This window comes from Ursus maritimus, unplaced genomic scaffold, assembly GCF_017311325.1.
Source record: "Ursus maritimus isolate PB19 unplaced genomic scaffold, ASM1731132v1 scaffold_32, whole genome shotgun sequence".
NCBI classification, from domain to species: domain Eukaryota; kingdom Metazoa; phylum Chordata; class Mammalia; order Carnivora; family Ursidae; genus Ursus; species Ursus maritimus.
In genome coordinates, this window is record NW_024425786.1 from 19,443,797 (window position 1) to 19,468,309 (window position 24,513).

Sequence of the window (24,513 nt, forward strand, 5' to 3'; positions counted from 1 at the left end):
GGCTCAGGAGTCCTCGCCAGCCTCCCCTCCACCCTTCCTGAAGCTAGCAGCCTCTTACCGTGGCCTCCATCTGGTGCCTTGAGGGTGTGGCCCTGTCTCTGGCCACCACCCTTCCTTGTCTAAACCTGAGTGCTGAGGAACTTTTGGGGAAATCTCCCAGCAGGGGCTGTCCCTGGTGTGCCATGGGGTTAGCCAGGTGTGCATGTCGCCCAGGGGGCTGTGGAAAGGGTCCCTTGGAGTGAGGTTCCCTAGTCAAGGAACTGTCGGTTTCAAAACAGCCCAAGCCTTCAAAGCTCCGAGCTGCGCTGCGCTCCGTGGCACCAGGGCTGGGCAGCTGCGCGCAGCAAACCCGGGGGAGGCTGAGGCGGCCTTGGCCACACCCTCACCCCTGCCCTCCCTGGCCTTTCCGGCCACCGGGGCCCCTCCCCAGCCTCACACGGAGCCCCAGATCTGGGAAGGGCCGAAGGGGATGGCCTTGCACGGCACTAGGGTCCTCGGCGAGTCGCCACTGAGGGGGGAGGGGAGGGGGACAGCGGCGTGCAGGGCGGGGTCGCGCAGGCTCCGCCCCGGCCGCACGCCTGCCCGCGCCGCCCATTGGTCCCGAGAGCGGTGACTCGCTGGCTGAGCAGGAAGGAAACCGCTCCCGAGCGCGGCGGCGTCGTCTCCAGGCCGTGCAGCTGCCGCCACAGCCGTCCGTCCGCCTGCCGGCTCGCCCGTCCACCCACAGCATGAGCGGCCTGCGCGTCTACAGCACGTCGGTCACCGGCTCGCGTGAAGTGAGTGCACGCCCGGGCCGCGCTGGGGGAGAGCGCGGGCGGCGGTGTCGGGGCGCTACGGCCCGGCGCCCGAGACCCACCCCCAGGGCGGGGCGGGGGGGGGCGGTGACGAGATGTGGGGCTCGGACTCCCGGGTCGGGTCCCAAGGTGGGCTCCGAGGCTCGAACCCCTCCTTTGGGCATCCTGGATCCTAGGCAGCCCCAGCACAAGCTGCCCACGCCCATCCCGTCGCTCAGACACGCACTCTCTGCAACCCCACTACCACCCCGATCACGTCCTGATCGTTCCCTTCCTCTCCTCCACTTTGTGTGTACCTGGGCGGGGGTGGCCCCTTACCAGCCTCCACCCAAGCCTGCCCTGCCTTCCCCTCGCGGAGCTCCTGGTTCTCTCCCGCTCCCCCACCCCGAACTTTATCCCACTTCCCTTCTTCCTTCTGACTCCCCTCGGCATGGTGGTCCCTCTCTCATCCTGCACCACCGCAAGCCTGACTCAGCCTCCTAACTCCCTAGTGGCCAGAACGCTGGCCCAGGTATGGAGGGAGACAAAAACTACTGGCCACAGTCCCTTTCTTTCTGTCCAGGGTTCCCCCATGAATCCTCCAGCCTGCTCACTAACCCCTGCCCGCCCTCTACCCCCAGATCAAGTCCCAGCAGAGCGAGGTGACCCGCATCCTGGATGGGAAGCGCATCCAGTACCAGCTAGTGGACATCTCCCAGGACAACGCCCTGCGGGATGAGATGCGAGCCTTGGCGGGCAACCCCAAGGCCACCCCACCCCAGATTGTCAACGGGGACCAGTACTGTGGGGTATGGGCCCCGGGGGTTGGGAGTGGGGAAGTGTAGGAGGACTTCTCCTGAGTCAGAAGTCCGAGTCAGACCCGAGACAAAACAGCAGCACTCAGGTGACCATCTCCCCTGCCCTCCTCCAGGACTATGAGCTCTTCGTGGAGGCGGTGGAACAGAACACACTGCAGGAGTTCCTGAAGCTGGCCTGAGCCCCCGGACTCCATCACCACATTCCCCCAGCCACCGCCCGACCATGAAGGACCTTCTGACCTTGGGATCTCTCCCCCCAACCCGAGCCCCTTCTCCTCCCCTCTCCTCCGTTCAAAGGCAACATTCCTTACCCACTAGTTTCAAAAATTGTCTTAAGCAACAGCCCAAGTGCTGGCTGTCCTCCGCCAGGCCCTGAGGCTGCCACCCTGCCTGGCACTGGCTGATGGGCGCCTTTGTTGGTTCCATCAGCCAGGGCTCTGCCAAAGGCCCCGCATTCCCCGTCCTGGGAGCACCCTAGAGACAATTAAATGTCCCATTCCATGGACACCGTGTCTGTTTGATGTGACCCGCGCCCTTGCTCGGAGCAAGGCTGGTAGATGGGATTGTGCTGCGGCTGGGCTCCTGTGGGCAGGTCGGTGGAGCGGTCTCCTGCATGGCACCCGTGGGTATGACTGTGCACGTATGTGGGTGTATGTCTGGCACACGCATAACTGTGTGGACCTGCGTTTCTGGAAACAGTGTGGGTGGGTCACCTCCTGATTCACACGCATGTGATAGTGTCCTGACGTGCCCAGGTTGGTGAGTCTAGCACATCCGTATGCCACTCGGTAATGTGTCCGTGCCTTGTGGCCACCTGCCCGGGATCCAGCAGACTGGCTCGGAGTGCGTGTGTCATGGAAGTGGGTTCACAGCTGCAGTTCTACCCGTTCGGGGACCGTGGCTTTGTGCAGAGCGTTGAGGAAGTGTCCCTGTGTGCTTGTGGTTCTGTGCCTGTCCGTGCACAGGGATCTGCCAGTGGCACACGCGCACGTGAGGTTCTTCTACACCAGCTGCGGCGGAGCTGGAGCCCGCCTTCCCTCCGCTGGCTCTCTCAGCCCTTCTGCGGAGAAAGAGGAACCTAGAGGACAAAGACCCAGCGGCCAGGCCCGCCAGCTGGGGCTCGAGTTACAGAGGGGGCGGGTCGGCACCGCCCCCTCCCCGGTCCAGCTGGGCCCCTGGCCTTCCTTGGCGCGGGGCTGGGCTGCCCCGCCAAGAGAGCCTCGCAGAGCAGCCTGTGTGGGAGCGGGCGTTTATTTGGAGGAGGGGCCGGGTCCTGGAGCAGGCGGTGGGGCCCGGCTCGCCCGAAGCAGCAGCGCTGCATTGGGCACCAGGCCCGCGGCCTGCAGTGTGACCGTGTCGTCGTGGTAGACCGTGGGTGGGAACGTACTGATGATCTCGAAGGTGGTGGCGTCCGCGGCCCTGGGGACCGGGCGGAATGCATCAGGCCGGGTCCTGGGGCTGGAGAGCCCCTGTAGGTGCCCGCCCTGCCCCGTGCCCACCTGGCCTGTGCAAGCAGGGTGCGCACATCACCAACAGTGTCCTCAGGCCGCATCATCAACAGGAAGGCCTGCTCACCATTCTCAGACTTGATGCGCAGCATGGAGAGCAGGGGTGCCGGTGACTCTGGTGACTCCTGGCTCCTGTGGGCCCAGAGGTCATCAGTGCCCCCTGGTGGCCCAACCCCAAGGTCCTTACCTCTTCACTATGCCCTCACCTCTCACGCTCAGCAGCCAAGGCTGGTGTCTCTACCACGATCTCCTGGACCTGGGCAGGCAATGGGCAGCAGTTCTGGAAGGCATCGATGAAAGGATGAGCCCTGGGCCCTGCTAGAGTCACACCCTTCCCCAACTTAGAGGGGACTTCTACCTGACCAAGGATGGATGAGACCAGTGAGCCAAAGGGGGAGAAAATGGAAGCTTTGGGAGGCAGCCCCGTCGTTCCCCTAAGAAGCCTTAAGCTCCCCCAGGGTAGTGGGGGAGACAGAACCCCACACAGTAACTGGGCTGGAGGCCTAACCCAGCAAGGGTCAGGGAAGGCTTCCCAAGGGAAATGACACCTGAGCTGTGACTAAGGATGAGGAGTCCATAGAAATGGAATGGGGGCAGGAAGAGAACCCCTGGTCAAGGAAACCTTCTCTGGGAGATGATACTTTTGAGAAAGTGTTAGCAGTTCACGTAGCTGAAGCTGAGAATCAGGCTGGACTGGAAGAAAGAAAAGGTTGGATATGGGAAGAGGGCCAACAAGGGATGGTGGGCCTTGAGTGCCAGGATAAGAGCTTGGCCTTACCCAAGAACCACTGGAGGCTTTCAACAGGGAAGGCCCAGATCCAGTTTGTTTTACAGAAGCACAGAGACCGCAGGGGGAGGACAGTTGGAAAGGCAGGAGTGGGGATGGCGGGCCAGCAAGAAGGTGCTGTAGGTGTCTGAGACAGCCACTCTGGGGCCTAGTCTGGGTTGGTGGGCAGTGGGAAGGGAGAGGAGATGGATTTGGGAGGAGGGCTAGAGATGGACAGATGAGACAGGACTTGGCAAGGTGGAGTGAAGGAAGCAGAATGGTAGGAAACGGAGGTTTGGTGCCTTTCACTGGTGGGGATGGGGAGGAGCAGCAGGATGGGGAGGGAGGAGGGAGGATGATGTGTTCTAAGGGCCAGGAAGGGAAATCCAGGACCAAAATGGATATTCTGGTCTGGACCTCGAGGAGGTGGCCCAGGCCTTGGGCTCACCCCTGGCCTAGACTCTGACTTCGCCCCTCTTACAGCCACACGGCCGCCAACCCAGCCTCTCTCTCGGTGCCAGCCCGGAGCCCTCCCCAGATTGTGTTCAGAAGACAGTGGAACTACCCTGAGAGCCTCATCTCTCCATCCAGGCCCTCCTCAGCGGCCCCTAAGCCTGAGTCTCCAGATAAGCCACTGCTCTGGTAGGCTGGGCCTGGGAGCCCAAGAAGGCTGGGGGAGCAAGGGCTGGCCTCACCTGCAGGGTGTCCCGGATGGGTCCCCGGATATCAATCACCTCGCCTTGCCGGATCACAAACTTGGGGAGCCTGTTCAGAAACTTCTCAGCAGTCATCCTGGAGCCTGCAGGGAGTGCATTGGGAGCCTGGGCCGGGGGAGGGACTGTGTGATGGGTGATGGTGGAGGAGGCCGCCCAGAGCCTGTCCTGCACAGTGCCCCCACCACCCGGCTCGGCCTCAGCGCCAAGCTCACCTGCGTGCTCCATCCTGTCCAGCAGCTTGTGACTCTTCTGTCGGCCCACCACGCGGCCCTCACCTGGGAACGGGTCCAGCCCATTCTCCGGGTAGACCTGATGGCGCAGGTCACTCACCTGGCAAGAAGGAAGGGCAACAGCAGTGAGCGCAGACCTTCAGCCCTGGGCTCCACCCCACACTTTTCACCCAGAGGCCTTCCTTCCCCCCCCCCCCCAGGAATAGGCTCAAGGATGGTCTGATGCAATCCCCATTTTACAGATGAAGAAACTGAGGCCCCCAAGAGAGCAGGAAAGCTGCAGTTCATGCTGCTGTCACCCACCTGGGCCCGGCCCCTGCAAGCACCCCTCACCATGCCAGCTGGAGCCACCATACTGACATCCTCCCCAGAGAGCCACTCTCAGGAGCCAGCCAGGAAGTGAGGGACCAGGGTGTTAGGAGAGGGCAAAGCCCCGTCTTGGCATGGACTGCCTCAAACACCCCCGGTCGTGACTCACACGGTTTGCCAAGCCCAGGTGGTGGGGGCGCACCCTCCCTCGCGCACCCTTGCTGTGGAATGACGCACCACCCTCCCAGATGCTGCTCTTGAGCTCCCACCGCCGCAGCCCTCATCTCACCCCCACCCACCCCACCAGCGGGGGCCTGGCTCATGCCCTGTCCTTTAGTCCCAACATTTGCCCCCCAGAGCGCTGCCTTCCACACCCACCACATGGCTTCAGGGGCCTCTGGGGCAAGCCAGGCCGCTTTTGCATAGAACCTCGGGAACCCCAGGCTGTCAAGGAAGGTGTCCTCGACGGGGAGGGGCAGTGGCCCTGCAAGGCTGAAGGCTGTGCCTCTAGGGTGCCAGCAGGGGGCACTGCCTGCCGCTCAGCTACAGGCCGTCGCCCTGGCTAATGGAGCCGCTGTGGCCTTGCGGCCTCCCTCCTCCCTTCTCTGCCCAGCTTAGGCTCACCCTCCTCCCAGAGGTCATCAGACTGGGGCTCCCTTAGGTGGGGCAGTGGCTTCCCCCCCAGACTGGGTGATGCCCGAGGAAGCAGTTTATCCCCCACCCCCTCCAAACTCCTCACACAGGGTGGTTTGAGGAGCAGCCCATCACCTTAAAGGGGACCCCATCGGGGTACAGCCGCTGGAGCTCTGAGGGGAAGAAGCCGTCCAGTATGTCTCGGAGGCAGCGCTGTGGCGGGGATTGGAAGAGTGAGGCCCAGCTGGACCCGGGCGGTGCCTCCTGCTCTGCTTCCTGTCTGGACGACCGGCCCTGGGCCCTGGGTTTACCCAGTGGATCACACTCTGGACATTTTCAGGGCCCCAAAACTTGGGCGGGGTTGGGGCGCGCTCTGCAAGTTGCACGTGGGCTTGGGAACCTATGCAGGGTGGCTTGAGCTGCCCACCCAGACTCCAGCTACTGGTGAGTGAGGGCGGGGCAAGGCCGCCAGAGCGGCCTGTCTCCCCTCCCCACCACTCCTACCTGCGTGGAGGGGTCACGGAAGGGCCGGAAGGGCCCATCGAACATCATGAGGCCATTCCGATAGAGCTTCAGTGGGATGGGCTCCAGGACACGGAGCCGTGCTCCACCGGGCATTGGTGTCACCTGGGTGTCACCGTCTACCACCAGCTCACTGAGATCCTTCAGGCTGGCCAGCAGCCTGTCAAAGTCCACCTCGGGGGGCGCCAGTGAGTCCCCTGGCAAAGAGGACAAACACCCATGAGGCTCTCTTCATGGCAGCTGTGTGCTCCAGCAGCCCCGACTTCCTTGGCCCCTAGCGTGGGCAGCAGTGGCCTCGGCGTCTCTGTGAGCGGCCATCTGGGCAGGGAGGGGGGACAACTACCGCTACAGAAGAGCTGTCTCATTGCATACTCACCTTGTGCTGGGGGCTTAATACCTATAGTGCCATTCTCGTCCTACCAACCCCTATGCTGGGGCTGGGATCACCTCCATTCTTCCGCTGAGGAAACCCCAGATTAGAGAAGGTTCGCGGCGGCCTGGGCTGCAGAGAGTAAGCAGCGGGAGCAGGCTCTGATACCAGCTCTGCCTGCGTCAGCTCTGGATCATCCGTCTGGGTTCAAATCCCAGCGCTTCAGCTCCCACCTGTGTGGCCTTGGTCAAGTCCCGTAATGCTCCGCACCACAGCCTCCCCTCCTACAAGGGTCTGGGAAGGGGACTGTGAGAGGGCCAGCTCGGAGCAGGCCGGCTGCCCAGTGGGTTATTGCTACCAACCCTACCTTGCACAAACGGACCTCAGGCCAACCCCGAGGCTATGACACAGGAGTCATTCATCTCCATTGTACACATGAGGAAACAGGTCCACGGAGATGAAAATGACTTGCCCCAGGTCACTTGGCAAATTAGAGGAGGGGCCGACTCTCGAGTCTGCCTTTCCCACCCATCCGCACCATCAGGAAAGGGAGGTGGGGGTAGGGACACATGGCTGTTTGGGGGCAGGGGGCGTTGGGACAGCTGCTGGACAGAACAGATATGCGGCCGACCTTGGCTTGTGCAACTATTTCTGGGTCACACACCCCTTTGAGAAGCTGACAGACACTTTGGCCTCCTCTTCTGAAAAATGTGTTGCACGTACACGTGTGCCTAAGCTTCAGGGGATGGTGGGGACAGCCACAACAGACGCCAGAACAAGAAGGCTGGAGGGCAGTGGGATGCTGGAGGGCCCGTTGTCAGTCCTTGAAGGGATCTGGCTCCCCAGTAAATCATCCACTAGGGTGTAACCCTACGAAACCTGTTTTCACCAGGACAGCCAGGCTGCGGCAGGATGTGGGTCAGGACTCTGGGGGCCCAACTCCTTTCCTCACAGTGGCGCAGTGGCTCTGGAGGCATGGCGGCTGTGCTGAGCAAGTACAGATGTGGGCGGCTTTGCTTCCTGTTGCCTTTGTGGCTGCCACGGCCCCAGCTGGACTCCTCCCTCCCCTACATCTGCTAGGTTGTAGGGGCTGCACCTGCTCCCCACCTCCTTCTGGGGTCCCCTGGAGTTCCTGAGATGCCCAAGAAAAACTCACAGGACACCTGGCATCCCTGGTATGAGTCAGAACAGTATCGAGCCACTTTTCTCTTTAACAACGAACTACATTCAGAACACACTGGTAACCCTAAAAATAACAACAGAAGAGCTTGTCTCGTCGAACTCCTGCCCCTACCCCTATGTTCTTACAGGCGGGAAAAGCGAGGCCTAGAAAGGTCAGGTGACTGGGCCCACGCAGACCACACCAAGCTGACCCAGGACCACTCAGATACGCTGACTGCGAATCCAGCTGCATCCGGGAACCAAGGCTTTCTCAGGGAGCTGAAGGACATGGGGTGAGGGACAGTGGAAGGGGCAGATGGAAGCCCGGGGGAGGATGCCACGAAGCAACTAGAGGGAGAAGAGTTTGCTGAGAGTCAGCCCTGGAGGCTGTCAGCTAGTGGGGCTAAGGTGTGCAGAAGTCAGCGCGCTGGGCTGGGCAGGCGGCGGGTGCAGCAGCTCGTGGGGACACAAGGGGCCCAGGAGATAGAACCGCAGCTCCGGGCCAACCGGGCCTGAGAATAAGGCAGGAAGCCTGGCACTGGCACCACAGAGCAGGGAGTGTGCCACAGAAGCCTGGCCTGTCGCCAGGTCACATGGCGCAAGGCAGGTCAGAGGTCTACTGAGGCATTTCCTCTCTGAGCTGGCGGCTCCCGTCCACGGATGGGAGAGAACAGGAACCTTTATTCCATCCAGCAAGATCCAGCAGGGGGAGCTGACTAAGGGCTCAGTGAGCGTTCACTTCGCGTCGCGCACCTAGAGGCGGGTATTAGCACTCCCGTTTTAGAGATGAGGAGACGGGGCCTTGTAAGGTGACATGCTCCTGGTCGTGCGGCTTCGGGGCCCAGGTGACCCCACGCCTCTATTCTCCGTGACCATGCAGGCTGCCTCTCGGCGTTGGTTCTTCGGAGGCTGCTCCCTGGGGTCCCTTTCTGAGGAGGGGTGTGGTGCAGGGAGAGATCATCTCTGAGGCCTCATCCAACTTTGAGCACCCATGATTTTATGAAAAAGGAGAGTTGGGGAGGCATGGAGATCAACACCAAGCTCCTTGGCCCAAAGCTTGAAACCCCTGGAACCCCGGTTCCCCATCCTCCCCTCAACCTGTTCCCCCATCACTCTCTGGAGCCATCCTCCCAGGGCTACGGCTTCTAAGCTGTGTGATCCTGGACAAGTGGGTCAACCTCTCTGGGCCTTGGCTTCCTCCTCTATAAAATGAGGACGATAAAAGTCCCCACTTCACAGGTGGCTGTGAGGCTCAGAGGAAGTGCATGGCAGACTGTGGCTTTTGTTGTCACCAACCCCCCCTCCCCTCGCTCATCACTGGCTCAGGGTGCTCACCCACAGCCTCCTCTGAGAGGCCTTGCCAGGAGCCCCTGCCCTGGAGACTCAGCCTGCTGAGCTCCTGTAGCCCTTGGGCCCACTCCGGAGCGCGGCCCTTATCACAGGTTGTTGTCCTTTTCTGGTTGCTTGTCTTTCCAACCACAGTGGGCACCCCTCGAATGCAGGCTAGAGCGTCCAGCCTGGGGCCTGGCCCAGAGTGGGGGCTCAAGGAGCACGTACTGGACCCATTCCGCCCTCCCTCCATCCCACCAGTATGTCCAGAGTGCCCAAGCTCTGCTCGGCCCTGAGAATCATGGCTGTGCCCACACTGAGTCCTGCCCTCCTCAAGCTCCTACTTGAGGGAAGGAGACAGGGTGACAGCAGTGACAATGACCTGTGGTAAGTACCGCTGTGGAGGCCCTTGAGCCCAGAGGAGGGCCAGACCTGGCCACTCTCGGCAGGTGCCTGCTCGGGGCTGGCTCCTCACACCTGCGGGGAAGGGCCACCTGCTGCTGTGAATACCAAGGTCATGCCCTGGGGCCCCGGCACGCCTGTCCCCACCACCTCACACAAAGGCTGCACAGGAAACAGACCTGCTGTCTCCACACACCCGCAAGCCTGGCCCTGCTCTGGGGACCTACGTTCACTCTGCTCCTCCGCGGAGCCGGTGAAAGACATCAGGCCCTGAGAGTCCGATCACCGCCAGGGTCACGGCCAATTCTCTGGCCCCCGCAGTTGAGCATCGTGCCACCCACCCCTGCCTCATCCTGTGCAGAGGGTCATCCCGGCGTGCCAGACCATCCAGGCCTGGGCACCCAGGCACCCCCACCGATCCCGCGCACAAGCCCACGCCCTGGCCCCTGGCCAAGCCCCGTGCTGGGTACTCTGTGGCCTGACAGAGGCTAAGCAACCACGGCTCACAGTCGTCGTTCACACGCCATCAGTGACCCGTGGGAGCCTCCACGTGCACTACGGCATTCAGTGCCCTCGGTGGCCTGGGCAAACGCACGCCACCTGCTCATTTCACAGATGAAGCCACGGAGCTCAGAGGGGACAGGGATGAGGAGCTCAGAGGGACAGGGATGAGGAGCTCAGAGGGACAGGGATGAGGAGCTCAGAGGGACAGGGATGAGGGGAGGAGGAGCTCAGAGAGACAGGGATGAGGGGAGGAGGAGCTCAGAGAGACAGGGATGAGGGGAGGAGGAGCTCAGAGAGACAAGGATGAGGGGAGGAGGAGCTCAGAGAGACAGGGATGAGGGGAGGAGGAGCTCAGAGGGAATGGGGAGGAGGAGGAGGAAGAGTTCACAGGGGACAGGGAAGGGGGAGGAGGAGCTCAGCGAGGACGAGGACTGGGACGAGTGACAGTGGGGAGTTCGGAGGGGAGAGTGAAGCAGGAGCAAGGAGCTCTCAGCCCTAAGGCTCACCACCTGGTAATGGGTTGCACCAGAGCAGGACTGTCCCTTTCAAGTCTCCGCATAGCCTGAAGCACCTGGCATCCTATTTAATGCTCAATTTACTGGTGGGGAGGCTGGGGAGGGGTGAATGATCCAGCCTGAGGCCAAGTCCTTGCAAGGCTTCCCCTGGGCTGAGTCCCCTTCCTGGGCCAGAGAAGCCTCCTCCCCAAGGCAAGAGTCCTGGCTCTAGACCAGTTAGCCCCATACAGATGCGTCGCCCACCCTGCACTGCCGCCTGGGGGGCCTGGGTCGTATCCAACAGAGGGAGAGCCAGAGCAACGAGCCAGAGTGTCCGGGCCAGCAAGAGGCCAGCTTTGTGCCCCTGAGGGCCCTTGGGGTGGCAGCAGCCTGGCACCTGGGGACAAAGCCGTGGGGGAGGGGAGAAGCCAAGAGAGATGGGGGTGCCAGGAGGAAAAGCTGCTGGAAATGAAGAGCCTGTAGTTCAGGGGGCAGAAGAGCTAAACCGAGGCCACTCCATGCTGAAGAATCAGAAAGCCGGGGCGCGGGCGGCAGCACAGCGGGGGGCTGCAGCCAGTGGTTTTCGGAGCTGCTTTAGCTTTGAAGCCCTGGGCTTCAGAGCCAGCATTTTTTTTTTTTTAAGATTTTATTTATTTATTCGACAGAGATAGAGACAGTCAGCGAGAGAGGGAACACAAGCAGGGGGAGTGGGAGAGGAAGAAGCAGGCTCACAGCGGAGGAGCCTGATGTGGGGCTCGATCCCATAACGCCGGGATCACACCCTGAGCCGAAGGCAGACGCTCAACCGCTGTGCCACCCAGGCTCCCCTAGAGTCAGCATATTCTGAGCGTAAACAAACAACACGGAGCAGAGTGAGGGCTGCAGCGAGAGGGTAGGAGTCCACACAGCCAGGTCCGGAAACCAGCTAGCCGGGCTGACCCCCAAAGGAGCCGGGAGCCCCCCCTCCCAGGAGGAAGGCCGCCCTCCAGCCGGCAGGGGCGTGTGGGGGGCCCAGGGTGCAGTGGGGGCAGGCCTCTGGTGCTAGACCCCAGAACGTTCTTAGAGCATCTGGCGGTCACCTTTCAGGGCTCCACCTCCCACCCCGGAGCGGGTGTCCCGGACCATCCCTGATTCCTCCTGTCTGCTCCCTGATACATAATCACCGAGACCACGGATTCCAGCTCCTAAATCTGCCCTGCCCTTCCTCGCGGTGCCCACCAGGATCACCCTTCTGCTGGACACATCTCGTCTCCTGCCTGGAGGACTGGAACCACCCCCTAAACGGCTCTCGGCCTTACGTCTGGCCCCCTTCGCTCAACCGTCTCCAGATTTCTTAAGCGCCTCAGTTTTCTCATCCATAAAATGGAACAGCCCCTGGCCCGTGTCAAGGCTATTGATGAAAACGCTCTGAAAGCTGCAAGTGGTGTGCAAGTGGGAAGTGAGGTTTTTAGAAGACGCAGTGAGGGAGCTGTGCCCTGAGATTTAGGGGGATCTGGCCGAAGCTCAGGCCGGAATGGGAGGCAGGACTCTCATGTTTTGAAACGTGTGAAATCAAGACGGCGTCGTCATTTTCCAAACACTCCCTCGGGAGCCACACTCATCCACGCTCCCGAGGCGCCGCTGCCGCCTGACCGCGGAAAACAAGGGAAGCCCCTACTCGTGGGGCCGAGGACACGCAAGGTCAGTGCCAGGTGCTCTGCATCGACCCCGCCGACTCCTCCCAACTCCGCGGGGAAAAGCACACCCCCGTTTACTGATGGGGAACTGGAGGCTCAGAGAACAGAAGTCATGTGCCCCAGTCCCACCGGCCACGGGCGGTGGAATGGAGATGAGCACCCAGGTCTGACCCACTCCAGAGCCTGGAGAAGTACCTCCTGGCCAGTCGCCTCCGTTCTTTGAAGAGAATGGACCTGGCTCTCGGAAATGGCCGGTTCTATGGCCCCACACGTGTGGGGGGCATTCCTCTAGATCTGAGCAGTTAAGTTCAGAATAAAGAACGGTGGAGTCCCAGAGAAACAGGGCGAGTTCAATGGTCTGGCTACAAGCAAGGCTGAAAAAGGAACGCAAAGAGGGGATCGAGCCTGGCACTGAGGGCAGCTTCCAAAGCAGAGGGCTCACTTTTAAAAAACTGGGATGGACGACATTTTGTAAACTATGGAGCCTGAGACAAATGAGGTCTTCTTACATCTCAAATCTCTGGGTCTCTGCAGTCTTTGAAAGATGAACAAGCAGAGGGTCTGAGGCCAGACCAGAGGAAGAAAGCGGTCGGCAGGTCAGGTGGTCAGTGATGGAGGCAGAGGCCTGTCCTCCCTGCTCCTGGGTCAGGGGCACGAGTGAGATCGCCTCCGGACAGCTGCTGGCCAATAGTGGTGTTGAAGAATTCCTTTTGTAGGAGGGACTGGGGGCGGACCCCCTACTTTACCTGGTTTCCAGAACTTCTTGGCTGTCATCCAGTCCTTCTTGCCATCCTCTGAGTCTGACTGGTCATCTGAGCCCTCCTGGTCCATGGGCTCGCCCACCCACTGCAGCCCGTAGTCACCGAGGAACCGCTGTACGGAGAGAAGAGGCAGGTGCAGGGGGCACGGTCAGCTCAGCCCCTCAAGGAGCAGCCAGCAGCAGCCCAGTCCCCAGCCTCAGGCCTCAGCTCCTAGAACGCACTGGGCAGAAGGGATGGGCGCCCGGGGTCGTGGCTACTTCCTGGCTGTGACCTTGGGGAGCCACTTCACCTCCTAGAGCTGCAGGCTCCTCCCTGCCCCACGCGCGTGTGAGGAGGATTCAGTTAAGGTAATTCACATCGAGCACTTAAAGCACAGTCTGGCGCCAGGAAGGCCTCACTGAAGGCGGCCCTGATGGCAGTGGGGCACCTGGTGCGTCTGGCCTGAGTGGAGGAGGGGCAGGACGTGGTGAGCCACACGCAGCCTCTCCCGGGCTCGGCCTCCCGTCCCCTCTGCCACAGGAAAACTTCTGACTCTTCTACACTTCCTGTCGCTGCTTCCTCGACTCCCTTGCTCTCCTGAACCCACTCTACAGGGCCCCCATCTCACAACTGACTGCAACTGCGCAGGTGCGGCCACTGACGGCCAACCCGGGGCCAAACCCAGAGGGCTTCCGTCCTCAGTCCTCAGCCCCTCAACACGTCTCGCTCCTTCTCACTTTCGTATTTCCTGCCGTCCACGCTTAGAGGTCTCAGAGGCATCGCAACATGAACTGTCCCCAACGGTCACGACTCCGTGTCCCCACCTCCCAAACCTCTGCCCCTCCAGATCCCCAGTCTCAGTCAACAGCACCCCCTCCACCTGGGCCTCAGCCACGACCCGCAAGGCCTCTGAGCACCACCTGCAACGCACACTCGAATCCCTCCACTCCGCTCCAGCTCCTCCCTCAAGCCCCGGCCGTCTCCCCCTGGACAACTCAAACTGCGCTTCCACCGGCCTCCCCGTCCACGCCTCTGAAACCTTCCCATGGTCTCCCACGCTTGAGGACAGAACCCAGCCCCGCACGACAGACGAGCCCCGGATGGTCCTTGCCACCTCTCCTCTCACTCCCGCTCCCCGCGTCCACGCCACCGTCTGTGTGACAGGAGGTGGGGCCTGGCATCTCCTCCGCCTCGATCCTCCCTCCCTGGTCTCATCTCCAGATCTGCCCGATGCCACCCTGCAGAGTGGCCCAAACTCCAGCTCGCCTCTATCCTGTCACCCAGCTAAAGATCTAAATATTTCGTCATATGCTCTGTACTCGTGTAGCTGCGCCCTTGTTTATGTCTCTGTCCCCTCCAGCCGGTTGGCCCCGAGGACAGGGACCACGTCTACCTCCCCGCGCCTGGCAGGATGCCTGGCACACAGAGATACTGCGTGTGAGTTAAACGAAGTAGTCGATACGTGAATGCCACCAACGTGGGAGCCGCGACCCCCTCTGCCCTGAAGCTGTGGGCACGGCGCTCACCCCCTGCGGCAGCTGCTCGAAGCCCCCGGGCTGCCAGCCCTCTCGCAGGCCCGGCAGCCCCAGGTATAGAACAGGCCCGGGGGGTGAGGGCCCTCAGCCACAGTGTGCTTCCGTGGTCTAAATTAGGCTGGGGCTTTGGGAGTCAACTCTGTGCCAAGAGGGAGAGGTTAGACCGAGGGAAGAGCTTCTGGGGGTGGGGGGCCCGTCATCAGGGGTGGGGGCCCTGGGGAGGCCTGTGTGCCCAGGACCCTCCCTTGAGTCTACGATCCCTACAGTTCGAGTCTTGCTGTGTGAATGGGGAAGTCAGTGGGCGCGACAGAGGGCACATGGTGAGTGAGACGCCCCGTTCGGAGGCCGGGGGTGGCCGTGGCCCGGCGGCGAGCACACACAGCCGGGCGCTACGCCGGCTCCTGGCTGTGCAGCAACCAACAGGAGCAAGGGCGTCCCTGCGTTCGTGCAGCTCGCAGTCCCACGGGGAGACTGAGGCCCCCTGGGAAGGGCCCCCACCCCGATTTGAGGCTGAGGCTGAGTGAAGACTCGCCAGGGGAAGGTGGGAAAAACCTTTCCCACGGGCCAAGGTCCTGAGGTGGGAAGAGCTCGATGGGGTCAAAGAACAAGAGGCAGGCCCGGGGCGGGAGCGGAGAGGCCCCCGGCGAGACCGAGGGGGTCGGCAGAGGCCAGCCTTCAGACTCTGGGTTAGTCCTGCAGAAGGATTTACAGGGTTTATGAGAGGGGGACCCAGACAGGAGCGCTCCGAGCCAGGTCCCGAGGGGCAGACAGCCCTGGGCCGCCGCCTCTCTCACCTCCATCTCCCCGACCTGCCGCTGCAGCCGCGAGCACGTGGCCTCCAGCTCCTGCTGCTGCTGCGCGGTGACCCTGCCTGCGGGGAAAGATCGAGAATGGTTCTGCTGCCCCGGCAGGGAGGCTGCTGGACCACCTCTGGCCCTGCGCAGCCTTCTGCCCTGAGGGTCATTGGGAGAAGCTGCCCCTTGAAAACTCGAAGGGTCCCCTGAAAACGGCCTCTTGGCCTCTCCCCCGACCTTGAGAGGGGATGCCCAGACTGACTCTCGGGAGACCGCCACCCCCCAACCTCACCCCCCGAGGCTCCTGAGGGGCCTGTGTTCCTCCACACTTTTGATGGCGTGCCCAGTGCTCAGGGCTAGGCTATGTCCACACTCCGGGGACTCAGCGAGGAGGACGGCACTGTCCTGGTGTGTCACGGTCGCTCTCTGGGCTCCGCTGTCCAGGCCCCACTACAGGGCTCATCTTGCCGCTCCTGGAGCCCTGATGCCCAGGAGCCACCAGCCCAGGGGAGGTGCCCCAGGAGGGCTGACCGGCCCACCGAGAGAGCCTCTTACCCTGGTGCTCCTGGAGGGTCTGCACCATTTCCTCCAGGGCCCGTATCTTCCGATCCTGCAGCAGCAAGACAAGGAGGGACAGGCAGACCGGAGCCCCTTCCAGACGGGAAGACCCAAACTTCTTGCCTCTGTGGGGCACTGGGGAGTTTAAAGACCCTGCCCCTGCCCCCTTTGGCACAGCCACTGCTCCTATCCCTCAGATCTCTGTGGTTCCACTGCGATGAGGAGAGGCGGGGAGCACCCCCAAGTCCCCCAGCGCCAGCAGCCACTGCTGCCACCTCGTCCAAGGCTACTGGCCTTACTCAGCTGTAGAGAAGACCCTTCGCCTCTCTGCTCAGGTCACAGGGACCCAGATCAGCCCCAGCCCCTACGTGGCCCTCGAATTGGGAGGTTCAGTGGGAGAGATGGTTCTAGAACACACCTGCCCTGACCTATTGCAGTAGTAAACTCACTGGCCTCCCCAGCCTGGGCCGCTCCACCCCTCAGACCAGACCCCGGCCCGCTCCCCGCCCTCCATGGGGTCCCACCTTGGACAGCAGCTCATCAGTCTGAGACCTCACTCGCTGCTCCAGATCCCGCATCTTCCTGGTCAAGGTGGCCACCAGCTCCGACTCATGGAATACGGGGACTGCCAAACAGACAAAGTCCTGGAGCCCAGACCTAGAGTGGAGGCTGAAGTGTGGGGGTCCAGTGGAGGGGGACAGGGATCCCCAGAAGCAGAAAGAGTAGTAGAAATAGTAGCTGCCGCTTAGATAATAGGGACTGTCCTAAATACTTTGCCTATATCAGCTCGTGCTGTCTCCAAAGTGCACCTCTGTTGACAGGAACACAGCGGATAGAGGAGCAAGTCAGCAGCGAGGACAAACAAGCACCCAGATCAGTGTGTGAGCTCTCTGAAGGACACATGGCCCGGGCTCCTCGAAGAGTCATGTCATTTTAAATTTAAAAAGGCAAGGACACTGTTCTACAGAGGTTTAACAGTCAGATGCAGAGCACGACTCCGATTAGAACCTAGATCAGGAAAAACAATAGCCAGGAGCTAATTCTGGAACATAGGAAGTTTGAGCCCAGAAGAGGGGCTTGAGAGCATCACCGAGTTACCACGCTCTTGGGTGCCGTCCCGGTACCGTGGGCATGTGTTTCCTTATTCGGAGGAGACGCTCGCTGAAGCATTTAGAGGTGAAATGGCATGATATTTGAGATTGACCCCTACATGGTTCATCAAAAAAATACATTTACATCCACACATAGGTGTATGTGGACAGAGAGAAAGCAAATTAGCGGCAAAATGTCACTCGTTGCATCTAGACGGCAGACATATGGGTGTTCACTGTACTATTACATTAATTTCTTTATAGGCTAGAAATTCTTCAAAATAAAAAGTTTGGGAAAAGAAACAAAAGAAACACAGCGGGAGGAACGGGCCCTCTCCTTCCCCTGCATGCTGCCCTGTGTGTGGAGCAGGGACTACGTTTGTCACCACACAGCCATGTGGGCTGACATGCCAAGGATGGCTCATGGAAAGATGGAGAAATCTGAACTTTTGTTTTTAAGATTTTATTTATTTATTTATTTATTTATTTATTTATTTATTTAAGAGAGTGAGCACGAGTGGCAGGAAGGGGCAGTGGGAGAGGGACAAGCAGACGCCCCGTTGAGCCCAACTCGGGGCTCCATCCCAGGACCCCGAGATCATGACCTGAACCAAAGAAGGACGCTTAACCGACTGAGCCACCCAAGTGCCCCGAAACCTGGACTTTCCATGATGTCTTTGAGTGGCTGGATTAACAAGCCCGGGGCTGCCTCCTGGACTTGGGGCTTGGCGGGACGTAAGTCCTCCTCAGTGTTCCCGCTAGCTGAGTTAGGGTTTTCTCTGCCTTGCAGGCGAAGCTTTGTAACGGCTATACAGACACCTGGGCCTGGTGTGTGCATGGAGCACGGATGAGCTCACTGAGGCAGTGGAGAGAGAGAGAGAAAGAGAGAGGGGGCGGGGGGAGAACTCAAGCGAGAAGCATCATACTGAAAAGCTGGGAGGAAAAGAAGGAGCTAGCAAAGACAGGAAAGAGCCTGGGGGGCAGGAAGAAATCCGAGAGAGCAGTGTCATGGTGGCCCAGCGCCCAGCGCGATCCGGGAAGGAGGGAACGGTGACCCGTGTGGAATGCTGCTGTGCAGAGAAGTGAGACAGGACAGGCAAGTCCTTGTTTGTGACCTCGGTGAGGACAGACACTGGCTGACAGTGGGGTGAGGAGCAGATGCCAGGGGAGAGGCAGAGAGCACACAGGATGGCTCCTTAAGGGGAGGAGCTGGTTATTAGGGTTTGCTAATGAGAGTGTCCCCAGCTGGGCTGCAGGAGATCCTGACTTTGTGCCTGAATGACTGTGGAGCCAGGCTCTTCTGGTCTCCTTTTCCCACCTCCATTCCCTGTCCTATCACCTGGAGGGGTGTTCCATGGAGGATTGCCTCCCACCTCACAGAAGAGGAAATGGGAGGCAAAGAGACAGAATGTTGCTTACCCAAGGTATCAGAGCTAGTGGAACCTTCTAACCTCATCCCCATCTCCTCCAGACTTGCGGCAGACTGTGACCCTACCTGCCCATGTCTCCCTAGTGCCCATGCCCGTTCCACCTTCCCTCCTCTGGGAAGCTGCCAGTGAGCCCCATCCGGGCACCTCTGAGATCAGTGCCATCACAGCCCTTTGGGGACAGTGCAGGCCAGATGAGGAGGGCTGTCTGGGGACCAGTGGCTCACCCACAGCAGGCCAGAGTAGGTCCATGCCTCTCTGGGCCTCGTCCCCTCTCTGAGACCCTCTCCTGCTGCTGGGGACCCAAACCCCCTCAGGCCTCTGTTCTCACCTTGTCTACTCACAGGGGCACCTACGCCACCATAGCAGGAAGGGACAGAGATCCTTTCTTCTGAGTCAAGTCCGTTATTCAGCACGTCCGCCTCGTCCTCTGCCAACAGGGATGCCCGGGTCACTACTCTAGGGCTGAAGCCCAGAGGAAACTGGGACCCTGGGCTCTGGCCCAGATGAAGCAGCCTGTACTCTGTACCCCCAAGTGTACGTGGATAGAACACGTGAGAGGTCAGGGAGCAAGGATCCAACCAGAACAGGCTTTCTCTCAATTCTTCCAGCCTGGCTCCCGGGAGGACCTGAGCAGCCAAGGCCAGCCACACGGTGGCAGCAAGAATGGGGTTTGGGAGGCAAAGGTCTGAGCCCGCGGGAGGCGGGGCAGCGAAGTGAGGATGGGGCTTCTGGGGGAACAGGCGGTAATGGGCTGGAGAGGCTGTCAGGGGAAGGAGAGCTGGGTCTGACCCCCATGGCTTCTTGGCACCCACCAGCCAACCCCACAGTGAGCGGGGGGGGGGGGCTTTCCGTGTCAACAGTGACGTCTCTGCTAAGGGCGTGGGGCCTCCTCATCCGAGACCTGTCAGAAGTCCTGCCACAGGGCGGTGTAGGGGAGCTGCACGCGGGCCAGCTGTTCTGACAGGGCCATCATCCTGGCCCTCTCTCCATCTGCAGGACCCCAGGGACACCCAGCAGGTGGGAGGTGAGGGGGACACGAGGGCAGAACCCACACTTACCATCTCCGTAGATTTTTATCCCTCGCCTGCTGGGAAGCCGAGCAGGAAGGAAAGGACAGACAAGTTAGGACCCTCTGGAGTGTCACTGGGGGAGCAGCTCTGGCACTAGGTGCCCAGCCAAGCCTAAAGGAAATGGAGGCTGGGCCTCTGCCTCCCGAGGCTATCTCCTCCCCAAAACCCATCCTTGTGCTGGGGCAAGCCAAGGGACGGGCTTTGAGGTGTCCCCTCCTCCCAACGGAGACGGGCGGTAGGGCTGAAGGGCAGAGGTCTGGGTGGAAGGCACAAGAGCTCCCGAGCCCAGGAGCCCAGCCCCCGCCCCAGCTCCGCTTTGAAATGGCTGTGGGACCCCAGGCCTGTTGCTAAGCTGCCCTAGATCTCCCTGGCCTTCAAGCGACTCAAAGTTGTGTTCGGAAGAGCAAGGAGGTAAGAAATGCTTCAAAAGGATGAGAGCATGGGACAGATGTAACGGAGTCCCTTTCCTGAGGGCCCAGCACAGGGCGGGGCCGGAGTAGCTGGCCCATCGGTGTTGGCAAATCGACACCTGAACAGGGACTACCCGGGGCTGTGCCGCTCCCACCCAGCCCCCACTCTGGCAGAGGACACAAGCCAGCGCTTGGCTCAGACATGCTGCGGAGCCTCTCTGAAGAAGTTACACAGAGAAAGACACGGTGGTCAGGGAAGGCTCTGTAACTCCTCATTTTTTCCCTGAGACACTAGGAGCCATTCTCCTAGTCCACGGGGGCCAAGAGGAGGTGGGGCCGTGAACACAAAGACACCCCACCCCCGCCCCAGGCAGGTTCCTTACCCTGGATTCACAGGCTCTGACTGCAGGGGGACTCTTCGGGTCTTGCCAAGGGAGGCCAAAGGTGAGCTCATGTTCCACTTCTAGATTCTAGCTGTCAGGAACTCCCTGAGAAGAAAGAAGGAAGTCAGTCCTTGGGGACAGAGGGGGCCCAGGGCTTCAGGACCAGGGACACTTCCTCTTCCCTGGTTTCTTTTCCCAGGAAGGAGCACTGTCCAGGGAGCAGCACCCTTCACTTCTTCGCACCACACCTGCAGAGTTTTCTGGGGGCAGGTTGGCCTCAGGATCCCTGTGCTTGATGTCGGTTGGGAAAACCGTGATGGGGGTGGGGGGTACAGAGATGGGCCAGGGACTTAGAGCCGGGACACAAGACTACTCAGAAGGCCTGAGGCTTTTACCTGTCCTTCAAGGAGTTGGTTGACACAAAGCTCCAGTGTCCCGTCCCCTCCTACAAGAACCCAGCTGTCACTCTGACTCTCAGAGCCACAGAGGGGGAACCCAAGGGCAGGATATGACCAAGGCACAGTCCATGCGGAAGGCAGGTCAAGAGCGCAGGCTCTGCACAGGCTCTGCGACCCGCCAGGGTAACCCGTGCCTTGGTTTCCTTGGATATAAAGTAGGGATGGTGATAGTACCAGTCAGGTAGGGTTATCAAGGGGATTCAGAGATAACGTACGTAAGGCACGTAGCCCAGCACCACGCTAAAAGGAAGCACTTAAAAATCTGACCTGTGGGGGCACCTGCCTGGCTCAGTCCAGTGGAGCCTGTAACTCTTGATCTCGGGGTCGTGCGTTCGAACCCCATGTTGGGTGTATGGATAACTTAAAAATAAAAAAATTTAAAATAAAATAATTTTTTTTCTTAAGAAAAAAAGTTTTTTAATGTGGCTGTTGCAGCTTTTGTTACTATACACTGAGGACACTCATACACGTTCATGCCCTTCCTTCTCTCTTCCTTCAGGAAAGATGAATGCACATCAGGAATGGAATTAAAGGCCACTACTCTATTCAGTGAATTAAGTATATTATGTGGCTAATATCCAGAAATCCTAGAACAAAAGTACCCCCACTAGGGCCTGAATCAAGTCTTTTTAGGACAAATCCAAGGCGGTTGCCCTTTGAAAACGTGTGGCATGGCCTCCCAGAAGGGGAGCTGTGCCACTGGGAGGCAGCTTCTCGGTCTTCATTCCAGAGTTTGGGACTCCTGCCCCAGGCCTAGAATTTCCTCACCCCCACCATCAGCCTTCCCAATCTGCCCCTAGCCTGCCCCGGTCCCTGCTGTCTTGTCCAGGCATCCTCATGGTTTGTGTGGCCAAGTGTGACAGCCCCTCCTGGTTCCCTGTGCCAGTCTCCGGCCAGAGAGATCTTCAGAAACAAAGCTAACAGGTCACTTCCTTGCTAAAAGCTCCCAATGACTCCTTCTTGCCCAGAGAAAAGAAATTCAAAATGCTGGGGCACCTGGGTGGCACAGCGGTTAAGCGTCTGCCTTCGGCTCAGGGCGTGATCCCGGCGTTATGGGATCAAGCCCCACATCAGGCTCCTCTGCTATGAGCCTGCTTCTTCCTCTCCCACTCCCCCTGCTTGTGTTCCCTCTCTCGCTGGCTGTCTCCATCTCTGTCGAATAAATAAATAAGATCTTTTTAAAAAAAAAAAGAAAAAAAGAAATTCAAAATGCCATAACAGAGATGATCAGGGTCCTGACTGTATCTCCTGACCTCACTCCCCCATCTCCCCTCCTACACTTGAGCCAGCCCGGCCTCAAATGCACAGGCCTTGGCACACATGGCTCCCCCAGCCTGGAACCCATTCCTGGAATGGCATCCCCCCTCCTACCTGCACCCTTCCCTTGGTTGGGCTAACTCCTCTTTTTTGTTTTTGTCTGCTCTTTAGTTATATTTTAAGTTTTTATTTTAAAACTGACTGAGCCTGGGTGGCTTAGTCGGTGAAGCGTCTGCCGTCAGCTCAGGTCATGATCCCAGGGTCCTGGGATCGAGCCCCGCATTGGGCTCCCTGCTCCATGGCAAGCCTGCTTCTCCCTCTGCCTCTGCCTGCTCCTCCACCTACTTGTGCTCTCTGTCAAACAGAGAAATAAAATCTAAAAAAATAATAATAAAATAAAATAAAATTATTATAGATTCACAGGAAATTAGGAAAATAGTACAGAGGGGATCTGTGCACCCTTTACCCAGTTGCTCCCAACAGTGACACTACTCACGTGTACCCTTTTATGCTTTGTCACCCACTGGGACATTCCAGGTAACCGCAGTCAAGCTAAGGAACCACTCCATCACACACAGAGATTCCCTCACCCTGACGATCTCCCTCATGCCAACCCTTTCTAGTCACATCCATACCATCCCCCACCCCTGGCAACCACTACTGTTTTCTTACTTCGAGAATGTTACATAAATGGAAACATACAGTATTGACCTTTAAAAAGAATAGCTTTATTGAGATCTAATTCACATACTTAACCCTTTTAAAGAGTACAAATCAGTGGTTTTGAGTATATTCACAGAGCTGTGAAACCATCACCACAATCAATCATCAGAACATTTCATCACGCTAACAGGCGATGTTCCTTTTGTGGCTAACACTGTCCTGCACGAGCTTCCACCAGCACCGATCACCCCTCCCTTCTCCAAATTCTTACCACCGTCACAACCCCTCAGAAGAAACTAGCTAAAAAAAGACAGAAGTTCACAAGTGTTGATGAGGAGGTGGGGAAATTGGAACCTTAGCTGGAATGGAAAATGGCGCGGCAGCTGTGGAAAACCGTCTGGAAGTTCCTCAAAAGGTTACCTGATGCCTCAGCAATTCTGCTCCTGGGTATCTACCAGGAGAAATGAAACCTTATGTCCACACAAAACTCGTCTACATGGTTGTAGCAGCACCCTTCATAATATCCAAAAATGGAAGCAACCCAAACGTCCATCAGCCAACGGACAAAGAAGTCTAGCGTATCCTTACAGTGGAGTATTATATGGCAATGAAAAGAAATGGAAGCCAGATCACCACATGAATGGACCTTGAAAACATTATGCTAAGGGAAAGTCACAAAACACCACATATTATTATGAACCCATTGATATAAAATATCCAGAATGGACAATTCTAGAAACAGAAAATAGATTAGTGGTTGCCTAGGGCTGGGGAGCACTGGGGTGTAAATGGGGGTAGTTGCTAAAGGGTACAGAGTCTTTTTAGACAGATGAAAATGTCCAAATTGATTGTGGTGGTGGTTGCACAACTCTCAGGAATGTCCTAAACACTGTTGGAATTTAGATTTCAAAGGGGGGAAGTATATAGTATGGAATTATATCTCAATAAAACTATCACAGAAAAAAAGGGGCCTGGTCCCTAAACCAAACCCAACATCTTCCCTCAAAATAAGCTCCTCCCACTTCCCCCTTCTTAATGGGATCCCTTCATCCAACCACAAAATTTTCCTCTCCTTCCTCCTCTCTTAATCCCATTCGTTGCCAGACTTTGCAGGTTAAACTCCGCAGTGTCTCTCACACAGCTCCTTCTTTCCATGCCCACGTTGGCCATCCTCGTGGGGCTCTCACTGCCCTTCCTTGGGGCTGTCACGACGGCCACCAAGTGACTTCCCTGCTTCCCGTCACCCTTCAGGCCAACTCAACACACTGTCTCCAGATTAATTTTCCCATGGATTGTAAGAGACCTCTGAGGGTGATGAATGCATCTCCCTATCAGTCTAGGGACTCCTGAGCGCGGGACTGGGTCTCCTCCTCACTCAGACCCGGGGTGGGGGTGGGGGTGGGCCTGAGGACAGAGCCACGTCTACTTCCCTCACATGGGGGCTTCCAGGGGCCGACTGTTGACTTCCCCCTCAGGCTGGAGACTCCTAAATGTTGGACTGTCTCCCCTTCAGGCTGGGGCTTTGAGAGGAAAGCTGTGTCCCATGCCCCTACGTCTTTAGGACCCAAGTCAGGGCTGTGCTTGACCGATGACATCCTCCGGCACACCTGCTCGGTCTACTCGCACAACCCACCCCAGGCCCCCGAGCTCTCCAGCGCCGACAAGGCCCGGCCGGCTGCACGCCTTCAAGCCCTCACTCTGCAGCTGGAAGCGCTCACGAAGGGCCTTCAGTCACGACCTAACCCCTCCCTGGGAGCCGCGTCGCCTCCTCCCGCCTCCTCGCTAGCCACCGTAGGCGGGGGCTCAAAGCCGCTCCCAGGACGCGGAAGCCTGCTGGGCCGCCAGACCGCGGGGCTCGCGGGGCCTCGGGCGCTCGGGGCGAGGGCCCCAGCCTGCGTGGGGGCGGGGGGGGG

At 59.1% G+C, this 24,513-nt stretch overlaps 2 protein-coding genes across 7 annotated transcripts in view; one reads left to right on the forward strand and one right to left on the reverse strand.

Moving 5' to 3' along the window:
• The first annotated feature begins 607 nt into the window (after positions 1–607).
• Positions 608–2,096, forward strand: SH3BGRL3 (SH3 domain binding glutamate rich protein like 3). Its single transcript, XM_040619052.1, has 3 exons — positions 608–776; positions 1,415–1,582; positions 1,705–2,096. The coding sequence occupies exons 1-3, from the start codon at positions 729–731 to the stop codon at positions 1,768–1,770; spliced, it is 282 nt and encodes a 93-aa protein (XP_040474986.1). The 5' UTR covers positions 608–728; the 3' UTR covers positions 1,771–2,096.
• Positions 1,936–24,513, reverse strand: part of UBXN11 (UBX domain protein 11) — a 23,054-nt gene continuing 476 nt past the window's right edge. The window contains exons 2-15 of one of the 6 annotated variants that reach the window (XM_040619047.1): positions 20,223–20,327; positions 19,418–19,443; positions 18,688–18,786; positions 16,363–16,463; positions 15,836–15,890; positions 15,281–15,357; positions 12,958–13,084; positions 6,258–6,472; positions 5,889–5,966; positions 4,794–4,911; positions 4,561–4,664; positions 3,306–3,379; positions 3,167–3,231; positions 1,936–3,010 (exon numbers count right to left, since the gene is read on the reverse strand). In XM_040619047.1, coding sequence (XP_040474981.1) covers positions 2,670–3,010; positions 3,167–3,231; positions 3,306–3,379; positions 4,561–4,664; positions 4,794–4,911; positions 5,889–5,966; positions 6,258–6,472; positions 12,958–13,084; positions 15,281–15,357; positions 15,836–15,890; positions 16,363–16,463; positions 18,688–18,786; positions 19,418–19,443; positions 20,223–20,293 — 1,551 coding nt within the window. In that variant the 5' untranslated portion in view covers positions 20,294–20,327 and the 3' untranslated portion in view covers positions 1,936–2,669. Of the gene's footprint in view, positions 3,011–3,090; positions 3,232–3,305; positions 3,380–4,560; positions 4,665–4,793; positions 4,912–5,888; positions 5,967–6,257; positions 6,473–12,957; positions 13,085–15,280; positions 15,358–15,835; positions 15,932–16,362; positions 16,508–18,687; positions 18,822–19,417; positions 19,447–20,222; positions 20,328–24,513 lie in introns of those variants that run through there. The other 5 variants (XM_040619046.1, XM_040619050.1, XM_040619048.1 and 2 more) reach the window with 5 other exon arrangements.